Genomic DNA, 10,817 nt, shown 5'->3' with positions numbered 1-10,817 from the left:
ATATTCATTTTATGTAGTTATTTGTTTATAAAAAAAATTTTCAAGATTATGTATGTTTACACAAGGATGAGGATGCCTAGAAAGAGGAAATGACTTTGCTCAATGCTCTAAACTAGTGGTAGAATCCTGGTCGCCAAGTCTACACTCTAGGGGAGCCAGCCCCTGCAGAGAACCACTGTCATTCCTTCACCTTTTCTTTTCTGGCTGCTTGGTGAATAACTAGTTAATTTTTCTCTGCATTACTAATAGCTCCCAAGGCGATAAGAGACACACCCAGGAGCAGTGACCGACTCAGGGAGGAACCAAGACTTGCATTTGGATTGTGTGGTACAACGCACCACAGGAATTCCTTTGCCCTAATTCTCACTACATTTATGCTTATATATCTTCTTGGTTCCATATTTCACAAGACTAAGATACACATCTCACCAAATGAACCTAGCCTAGGATTATGTAATAGATACAAATGACATTCTGACTAAGAACTTACAAGTTTAATAATTTTTAAAATGTTAAGTCTATAGACACCACTGAGTAGCTAGAAGGAAAAAAACTATAATGAAAGATGACTTTTTTTAATTAGAGAGGACGGCTTCATAAGAAGAGTTAGTAGTAATTAGGAATGTACATACATATGCCATCTTGGAAATACTTCTTGACAAATAATTACGTGGGAAAAGTCTTGCTAGATACTATCAGACATTAAAAGTTGACCCAGATGCAATTATGTCAGTCATATAGTGAAAGCTTATACTAGAACGAAGTTAGGAAAAGAGCTAGTGCATGAACAAATGAACATTCTAGGACACAAAGTAAATGTCACTTATACTTGGATTTCCCCAAAATTAAATTTTTAAACAAAAATTGGAGGGGGGGGAACCCAAACAACCCCTCCTAAAAAAACCCACCACAAAACCAAAACTCCTACAATTTATAATACTAGTAAAAATACTGTAATACGTCTCACAAAATGAAACATTAGAGAGATTATATTATTTAAGCAAGAAATAAAAGATATTTAGTAAATGATATTTAAATATAAAATACTTCTAGAGAAAAATACTCTTGATGAGATGGATTGATGCAGTGACTGGGGTAATGGGGGTAGGTGTGTTAGAGACAATGAAGTTAGCACAGGATAGAGCAGGGTTCAGGGCTGTTGTACACAGGGTCGCTAGGAGTCACAGGTGACTCGATGGCACATAACAACAAACAAGATAGATTAGACACAGGATCATTTGAAATTCTGTTCTCAAAGGATCAAAAAGTTTACTTTTTGATTATGACCAGATTGTGAATGTGGAGATTTCTAAGAGGATCATTTTGGGTTTCTTTTGGTTGTTTTAAGATTTTTTTTTTTTTCCTCTAAATCATAGCTTTTATCAGTCAGAATTGACGGCGAAAGGTTTTATGGTTTGTCTTTTCATATGTGCCTTATCTCAACAGCAAATAGAACAGTGAAAATAGACTTAAAGCATTCTCTGAGGTCTCTTCTTTGGTTCTGCTTTTCTGGTTCTCAGTTCCATTTGCATAATTTCATCTTGTCATGAAGTTTTACAGCTCAGGTTACCTTATGAATTTACCTGAGATACTGGAAGTAAGAACTTACACTAATTACTTAAAATATGAAAAAAGGATCACTCTTTTACAATGCCATGATAATTCACTGAGATTTACCAGTAAAGATAATCAGTTGTCCTCCGAAAATAGTTACAAAACAGGTAGTCTATCATGACAGCTAATTGACTTTTGTTAATACCAAAAGATAATACGAATTCTGACTTCTCTACTGAGTTTACAATAGCCATGCAAGCCACATTTCTTCTTATAAAATTTTTATATTCTGATCAGATTTTCCTAGTTTGAAAATTCTTTTTTTTTTAATGCTATTAATAAAAATTGGAATCAGTATTTTTTTTTCCTGACTAGTCAATCCTTTAAAAATCTAATATGCATATATTGATATTCATTAATAATAATAAACTTTTAAAAAAGAAAAAATAATTGACTTGGCATAATGGCATAGCAAGACAATTCCAAAACATTTTGAGAAATAAACATGTATAATATATAGTCAATTTGACCTCTATATTTATTGTATGTAGGTAGAGACTAGAATATTCTCTAATGTTCTGGAGGAAAACACTAATTTATTTCCATATAAATAATTTATACGTTCCAAGCAATATTCTCACTTTGATTTAGCTTGGATTTGTGTATAAAAACAGAATAAAAAACAAGATAAAATTACATTTCTTATTTTTTTATTTTGTGAGAAAGAAGCAGAATATTACATAATCATCTTAATAATTTTAAAGGTTCCTAGATGTATAGCTACTATATCAAAAAACCATCTTAAACTCATTGACATTGGGTTGGACCCAACTCATAGCTGGCTCTTCAGTGAGTTTTTTAAGGCTGTGAATGTACAGGAAGAGATTATCCTTTTTTTTATTTTCCTGTGAAGCAGCTGGTGGATTAAAAAGATCATGACTAATATCTCTTTTAATTATCCTGGTTGAATTATATTTTGTGTCACAGAAATGCAAAGTAAACTAAATATGGTCTATTGTTGTTGATTACCATAGAATCACTCCAGAGAGTTTTCAGAGAAGTTGAGAAGATTGCTTTTCTTCTCTCAAGGAGCAGCTGGTGGATTCAAACCTCATGATTTGGGATTGCAGGGCAGCTACTTACCACTAGGCTACCAGAGCTCCTTATACATGGCCGAGGCTGAGTTCATTAACTAGTAAATCTGTCACAAAAAGAATCTTAATTGCCACCATATATTTTTCAATTTTTTAGTTAACACTGTGATTCAAAGCATGTAACTCATTGCTGTCAAGTCGGAACTGACTCATAGCTGAGCTGTCAGTGGGTTTGTGGAAGCTGTAAATCACACATACGGAAATTACTCTCCTTTGTCCCATAGAGCTGCTGGTGGATTTGAATACCTTTTAGTCAGCTGTCTGTCCATAGGGATACCCTCTCAATAGCCTATACTATCACCCAACAGAAATTAGCACTTTGTAGTTATGAGGGTTTTTAATCAATGGGGTCTTTTCAAAGGCCTCTTATATTTTTATCCTTTTTTAATTGTTATTTTACAAAACACAATTGTATAATTTACAGACAGAACATTGGTTAACAGTTTTACAAATAATCCTTTTTCAATTCAGAAAGTTGAACTAATTCAATAAAAGCTTGAATACATATTATTTGCCTGGTTCCATAGGGTCGCTTTGAGTCGCCTGCGACTCGACGGCACTTAACAACAATAACATCAACAGAGAGAGACAGAGAGAGATCAGCTGGCCCAGTGAAGAGAAAACGATGTGACCAAGACAAAGGTGGGTGACTTCTGGTTTGCAGCCCACCGGCCAGTCTTTCATTGTTTTTGTTCAGACATTCCTCTAGGTCGTATAGCCCTGGTGTACAAGTTGCCATCCCGCGGTCACTTGTGGGTGCTGTGAGGCTGAACACTGTGACAAGGATGTGTCAAATGCATTAATGGTTGGCTACCCAATGCATATGGAGAGTGGGGTGGAGCTCCCCGATTAAACAAGTGTGGAAGGAGGAGTGGCATCCACTTCCATAATAGCTTGCCTCTGGAAACCCTATGAACCTGGAGAGAGGATGAAAGGCACCCAAGCGTCGAGGACTCTCCTTCATAGGGTCGCTATGAGTCGCCTGTGACTCGACGGCACTTACAACAACAACAACAACATAGCTAATATTTTAGAATTATAACAGTTCAGTACATTCTTCATTGTCATCCTGCTAACCAAGTGAACATGGCTAAAAAGTCAGATTATTTATGCTCTTAAGGTTACATAGAGTATGACACCTTATTGTTGCAAAACCTGCATTTGACATAGTCTCAGAACACTGTGTCTCCCTAAAAAGACTGCTAGGCTTTTAAGTGCATGTCTTGAGAATCTAAAATGTCACTGGAGATTTCAAGAGTCTTATTTCTTTAAATTTCATAAAAGCATGCATTTCTAAGTATTTCTATGTCTTGCTGACACAGAAGAAAGCAATGTCATTTATGTGTGTATCCTTCTGTGATTCTTTTTAGATCTAAATAACGATAACCTAAGAAGACCTTCAACAATATGGATTGACACAGTGACTGTAACAAAGCACTCAAGTATATTAGATATTATGAGAATCGCACAAGATAGGGCATGGTTCAGATCTATTGTTCACACGATCACTATGAGTCAAAGTTGACTCAATGGCACCTACAACCCACTTAACTCTGTAATGAAGAAAAATATATATACAACAGAGTTAGAAGTTAAAACATTTGCTCACAATTATAAAAATTAGGTTGAGCTCTATTAATATCTTGGGAAGTTTTGTTGTATTCTCCACAGTGCCCAGTATGGTGCAGAAAATACTCAATGACAATGCTTTATTAAAGAATGTTTCTGCAGCCTTATCTGAGTATAAAATAGAATTTCTGAGAGTTAAAAGTCTCAAGTAATTACTTAATAAGGAGGCCTTAAAATTTAATTAACTAAGAGACTTATTTTAGACTTTTACATTACAATACTTCATTTTATTGTGTGTCCATAAAACTACAAATCTACAGTTAAGAACCTCTCCAAATTACCGAGAAGTAATGACACCAGTTTGAGGACTAAGGTGCATCGGATTCAGGCCATAGTCTTTCCAATCAATTGCTATGCATCTGAGAACTGGACAGTAAATAACTATGACAGAAGAAGAGTTGACACCTTTGAGCTGTGGTAGTCAAAAAGAGCACTGAACATCCCATGGACAGCCAAGAGAACAAACAGGTATGTCTTGGATAGAGTGCAGGCAGAGTGCACTTTGGAATCAAGAATGAAGAGACTTCGCCTCACATACTTTGGACATGTTGCTAGGAGGTGCTATTCCTTGGAGAGGGACATGATGCTGGGAATGGTGGAGGGCTGGCGAAGGACAGGAAGACCCTCGACAAGGTGGACTGACATGGTGACTGCCACAATGGTCTTTTATTTGTTGGGAAGTGTGAGGATGAAAGAGGATAGAACAAGTTTCAGATCTGTCATTCATAAGGTTGATATGAGTCCTACTTGACTTGATGGCATCTAACAACCACCACCACACAACTTAAGAACCAGATAAATAGTATACTTAATACCCTATACCAGATCCAGGTCAAGGATTAGGATTTAGGTTTGTTGAGAACAAACAGTTTTACAAATTTCTGCAAAGAAAGTTATTTCCTTTAACAGACTGAGAAAAGCATATGTTGTTTAGACTTATGATTGTGTCAAATCACCTTATTATCAGTGTAGGTACACATCATTTTTTGAGAGCAGGTAGTTGTTTAGGAGGGGAGGATGCCCATCAAAAGAAGAAGGATATACTGCATTTAAACAGATGAGAGAGAGAAGTCTTTAAAAGGGATGTATAATTAGGTATTATTGTCATGACATGAGTCCAGAACAAAGGCTGCATAGTGGAGTGGAATTGGGGGGAGTGATTGTATAACAATGAAAGAATTTTTATTTTACTTTTCAAAGAGAAGAATGAACTGAGGGAAGGGCTGGGCAGGGAGAAAGGTACAACAATGAGTGAAGGGAAATCCAAAATCTCTGTAAATTTTCATTAAAATTAATAATAATAATAAAATAAATTTTAAAAATTTTTTTAAAAAGGAAGGATCTCTATCTTTAGCAGGGAGGGAGCTCTTATGGACTAGCAGATAGAGAGCTGTACCACCAACCCAAATGTTCTTGGTTCTAATCTACCAGTTGTACCACATGAGAAAGATGGGTGATCTCTTCTGTGATTTGCAGTCTCAGAAAACCTGCTGGAGAGTTAGCTATGATTCAGGCCTGACTCAAATGCATTGAGTTGAGTTTGAATAATGCCATCGTATCAGATTTATGCAAGATATGGAAAATCACAACCTTCTAAAGGGGGCAAAATATGTTTACTGAAAACAGTTATGGTCCCTTAGATAAATTATTTGATTAAATTATGTATTGTTACATTAAAATAATACATATTCTCAGTTTCAGTCTGCATGTTTAAAACTTTTCAATCAAAAATGAAAATGTCATTACCTTTCTTGCTTCTTTTATCATCTTCCGAACAGTTTCCTTTATGGTAAGTAGTTGTGCTCTTGGTGGATGAAAAAGGAGGTCTATATGTGTGCCCCCTAGAAGTCCAGGCATCACATAGGGCCAGCCTAAGTCGAGGTTCGGAGCCTCCACATCAGACTCAATTGGCCAGTATGTCCCAGAAGATGAGGTATCATCACAGGAATTGTCTGTACTATGGGTTGTACTTTGTGCAACTTTCTGGACATTTTTCAAAATATAATTAATTTCTTCCTCAGCTAGAAATTCTGAAACTCGTTCCTTGGCAAGAAATTCTTTGTATGCTTCTAGCCCATGTTCAATCAGAGTATCAACGGCTACCCGATACCATTCCTTGTAGTGAGGCTCAATGTAGTTGTCTGATTTACACTCATCATTCAATGAGGAAAGCAGAGATGAGGTCTCCATGCTTACAGTTGATTGGCAAGGGCACATTCAAATGTCCATTCATGCAGTGATAGGAGATATCTAGGAAAAGAAGGAAATTAAGATCAGTCTGGATTCTGCTGTTAAAACCTTGATATATGCCAATTATTTATTTTCACATTTACTTATTCCTACTTTCATCACTTCAAATTAATATAAATTTCATATCCACACTTTACAATAGCACCATATTTTACATATCTACCAAAGAGGAGTGTGGCATCAGGATTGGAGGGAGACTCATCAATAACTTGTGTTACGCACTTGACACAAACTTGCTTGCTGAAAGGGAGAAGGACTTGAAGTACTTGTTGCAGATCAAAGAATGCTGCCTTCAGTATGAATTGCATCTCAATGTCAAGAAGACAAAAATTCTTACCACAAGACCAATAGGAAACTTCATGATGGATGGTAAGGAAATTTAAACTGTCAGCAGTTTCATTTTGCTTGGATCCACAATTAATACCATTAATATCAGTGGTCAGGAAATAAGGAAACACATTGCACTGGGAAAATCTAGAGTTAGAGACCTTTCCAAAGTACTCAGGAGTAATGATAACAGTTTGAGGACTACAGTGTGTCTGATTCAGGCCATAGTCTTTCTGATTTTTTGCTATATATCTGAAAGCTGGACAATAAACAAGAATGACAGAAAAAGAATTGATCCCTTTGAGCTGTGGTGTTGGAAAAGGGCACTGAATATCCCACGGATGGCCAGAACAAGCAAATTGTCTTTAAGAGGGTGTAGCTGGAGTGCTCTTTGGAGGCAATAATAAAAAGGCTTCACTTCACATACTTTCGGCATGTTGCTACAAGGGGCTATTCCTTGGAAAAGGACATGATGCCAGTAAGGGTGGAGAGCCGGCATAGGAGAGGAAGACCCTCAACTAGGTGAACTGACACAGTAACTACTGCAGTGGCCTCTTGTGCGTCAGGAAATATGAGGATGGCGAAGGGTAGAACAGGGTTCAGATCTTTTCTCATGAGATTGCTATGAGACATACTGCACTCAATGGCACCTGACAACAACAACCCCGCCACCACACACACACACACACACACACACACACACACGTCAAACAGGTTTCTTTCACTGCTAAATTTCTTCTCCCAGGTATCTCTAGTTTCACCCTTTCACCTTAGGTGCTTGTTTCTCTGATACTCATCATTCTTTATTTTAACCTGGGACTTGGCATGGCACTTTCCATTTCTAAAGCCGTGTGTGTGTGTGTGTGTGTGTGTGTGTGTGTGTGCTATACAATTTCAGAATGTGTGTGTGTGCTTAATATAATTTCAGAATATAGAATATAATGACCAGCCAGTTGTTCATGCAAATTTTTACTGAATATTTGGAGTGCAAATAATAATATGCTAGACGAAATATAAAAGCACAAATGATATGCCTTCCAGGAGTATATTAAATACATGAAAAGGTAAGATATATACACAAACAGTCAATGCTTTGAACAAAGTACTATATTGCAAAGGACCAAAATGAGTAATGCTTCTACTCAGTGCTTAAAGGATAAAAACAAGTAAAGATCGCTCTAGGGTAAATGAGTCACTGAAAATTTTTAGAAGGGTGGGGAGAACCTTAGCTGAGCCTGGGCAATCCAATGGTTGATATACAAGTCCACTGTTTTTCTATATACCAGCAATGGTCAGGCAGAAAAAATAAATATTGGCATCTTATACAAGAGAAAACACAAGCAAAAACACAAATTAAAAATAAGTATATTAGAGAGTCAGCAAAAATTTGAGCTACTGGTTAGCAGATTACTTTTACTAACAGTAGGAGATAAAATTAAATCGACAGCATGGAATTTGGCATAAAAGGACAAGAGGTATTTTTTATGATTCAGTAAAGTTGGGTCTAAAACAATTTGTCTGATAGCAGCAAGAGAGAGGAAGAGAATCTTTGAGTGTTCAAACAGCCAGTGGAGGAATGAAAATATTCTAAAGATGCTACACAGAAAGAACTAACACCCAAGGACATGCTAACATATGTTGTTGTTGTTGTTAGGCACTATTGCATTGGCTATGACTCACAGCGATCCTATGAACAACAGATTTAAAAGTTGTCCCATCCTGGGCCATCCTTATCATCCTGACACACATGAGGCCATCTCTATAGTAATTGTATCCATCAATGAGTTGAGGGTCTTCCTCTCTTTCACTGACCATCCACCTTTTCAAGGAATAGCCTCCACTAACAACATGCCCAAAGTATATGAGATGAAGCTTAACCATCCTTAACTCAGGATGCATTTTCTGTACTTTCTGTAAGGCTTATCTGTCAGTTCTTTTGGCATTCCAAGATATATTCCATATTCTCCGCCAACACTACAACTCAAACGCATTGATTCTTCCTCTGTCATCCTTATTCATTATTCATACATTGGAATGACTATAGCTTGAATCAGGTATATTTTAGTCTTTAAAATGGCATTGTTGCTCTTCAGGACTTTGGAAAGGACTCATACAGCAGACTTTCCCATCGCTATAGGCCTCCTGATTTCCTGAGTACTGGTACCAAGAGTTTTGACTATGAATCCAAGAAAAATTAAATGGTTGACAAGTTCAATCTTTTCTCCATATATCATGATGTTGCCCATTGCACAGTGGTGAAGATTTTTGTTTTCTTGATGTTGAGATGTAATCAGTATGGAAGGCTGTATGTATCCCTGATCTTCTGCCACAAGTACATCAAGTTCTCTTTGCTTTCAGCAAACAAAGTTTGCTGAAAATTTGCATAATGCAAGCTGCTTATGTATCTTCCTTCAATCTTGATGTCATACTCTTCTTGAGAAAGTCCAGCTTCGAAATTACTTGCTCAGTATACAGATTGAATAGGTATGGAGAAAGGATATAGCCATGACACACACTTTTCCTGATTTTAAATCAGGCAGTGCTCCCATCTTCTGTTTGCACAATAACTTCTTGGTCTAGGTGATAAAATCTTTAAAGATACAAATCTGTTAGAAATTACTATCTGCTTTTCCAAGTCTGTCTTTTACCATTTGTCTGCCATTACCATTTGTACAGCTAAACCATAGGTGGTATCCACTGCTGCTCCCTGGGATTAGATGGGTAATCTTTTCCTATGCAATTTACAGTTTCCCCATGAACCTTATTTGAGGGTCAGGTATAAGTTGGTTCTGACTTGATGGTAACATGTTGAGTTAAAGAAAACAATGAGAGTGTAGAGATTGATAAAGAGTATCAAGTCTTAAAAGAATGTACAACAGAGCTAGTAAATTTCAATTGCAGCAATGGGAGAAAGAATAAAAAAGATTCAGTATATATTAAGGAAGGCTAAGAAACATAGAAAGCAAAGGGCATCTTACTTCACCATTTTAGTGAAGACCAAGAATTTTTATAGACAAAGTTCAAGAGTAAAGAAAGGTTTTATGAGTGTTAGAAAAAAAGACATGATTTAAAACAAGTGTGTGCCTTAGAATTATATGCTACGTGGACAGTGTTGTTGTTAGTTGCAATCGGGTTGACTAGGACTCAGCAATTCTATGGACAACAGATCTGAACCTTGCCCTATCCTGCTTTTTCTTCATAGAGATACACATTTGAGCACGCATTTTCACTTAAAAATAGTAAACAAGTCAGTAAAAACAGATAGGCAATAAATAAACAGGAACAATAGATAAACAGATTGTAAATCAATAAGTAAAAAGTGTGTGCACAAGAAGATGAGTAAGAAATAAAACGAAAAGAAATAAAGACAGAGATGCTGTTACACTTTGCTGTAATTGATGTCCAACAAGTTGGACATCCCTGACCTTAGTGGCCACTGAGTTTGCAGGACTTTTAGTCATACCTGGCTTGCTACAGCAAGGACCTGGTCCTAGCCAGGACTTTTACAGTCTCCAGGTTACCCATGGTGAATGATGTTGAATGGAGTTTCCCGATTAAAACAAGCTTGGAAGCAGGAGTGGCATTCACTTCCATAAATAGCTTGCCTCCAGAAACCCTATGAACCTGGAGAAAGGATGAAAGTCATGCAAGGGTCAAGGACTTGCATTCATAGGTCGCTATGAGTTGCCTACGACTCGACAGCACTTAACAACAACAACATTCTGCTGAGCTCACCCATAAAACACTCTTTGAAAGAAGAGATTATGGATTTGGACTCTTCAAGAGATTCATATAACACAAATATGAACTTTTCTAATCTCTATTCAAGAAGTTATATGTTTCTGTTGTGAAAGTTGCATACTGAATAAAGAGAACCAAATGGGGGGAAAAAGAAATTATATG

General features: G+C 36.7%; 1 protein-coding gene across 1 annotated transcript in view; it reads right to left on the bottom strand.

Moving 5' to 3' along the window:
- The window catches only part of FAM83B (family with sequence similarity 83, member B), a 97,310-nt gene extending 90,783 nt beyond the window's left edge, over positions 1–6,527 (bottom strand). The window contains exon 1 of the mRNA XM_006893136.1: positions 6,084–6,527. Within this exon, the coding sequence (XP_006893198.1) occupies positions 6,084–6,527 (444 nt within the window). The remainder of the gene's footprint in view (positions 1–6,083) is intronic.
- Positions 6,528–10,817: the final 4,290 nt, after the last annotated feature.

This window comes from Elephantulus edwardii, unplaced genomic scaffold (genome assembly GCF_000299155.1).
Source record: "Elephantulus edwardii isolate Elephantulus edwardi_28Jun2011 unplaced genomic scaffold, EleEdw1.0 scaffold00124, whole genome shotgun sequence".
Lineage (NCBI taxonomy): Eukaryota > Metazoa > Chordata > Mammalia > Macroscelidea > Macroscelididae > Elephantulus > Elephantulus edwardii.
Note: the sequence above shows the minus strand (reverse complement) of the source record. Positions and strands in the feature narration are given on the sequence as shown.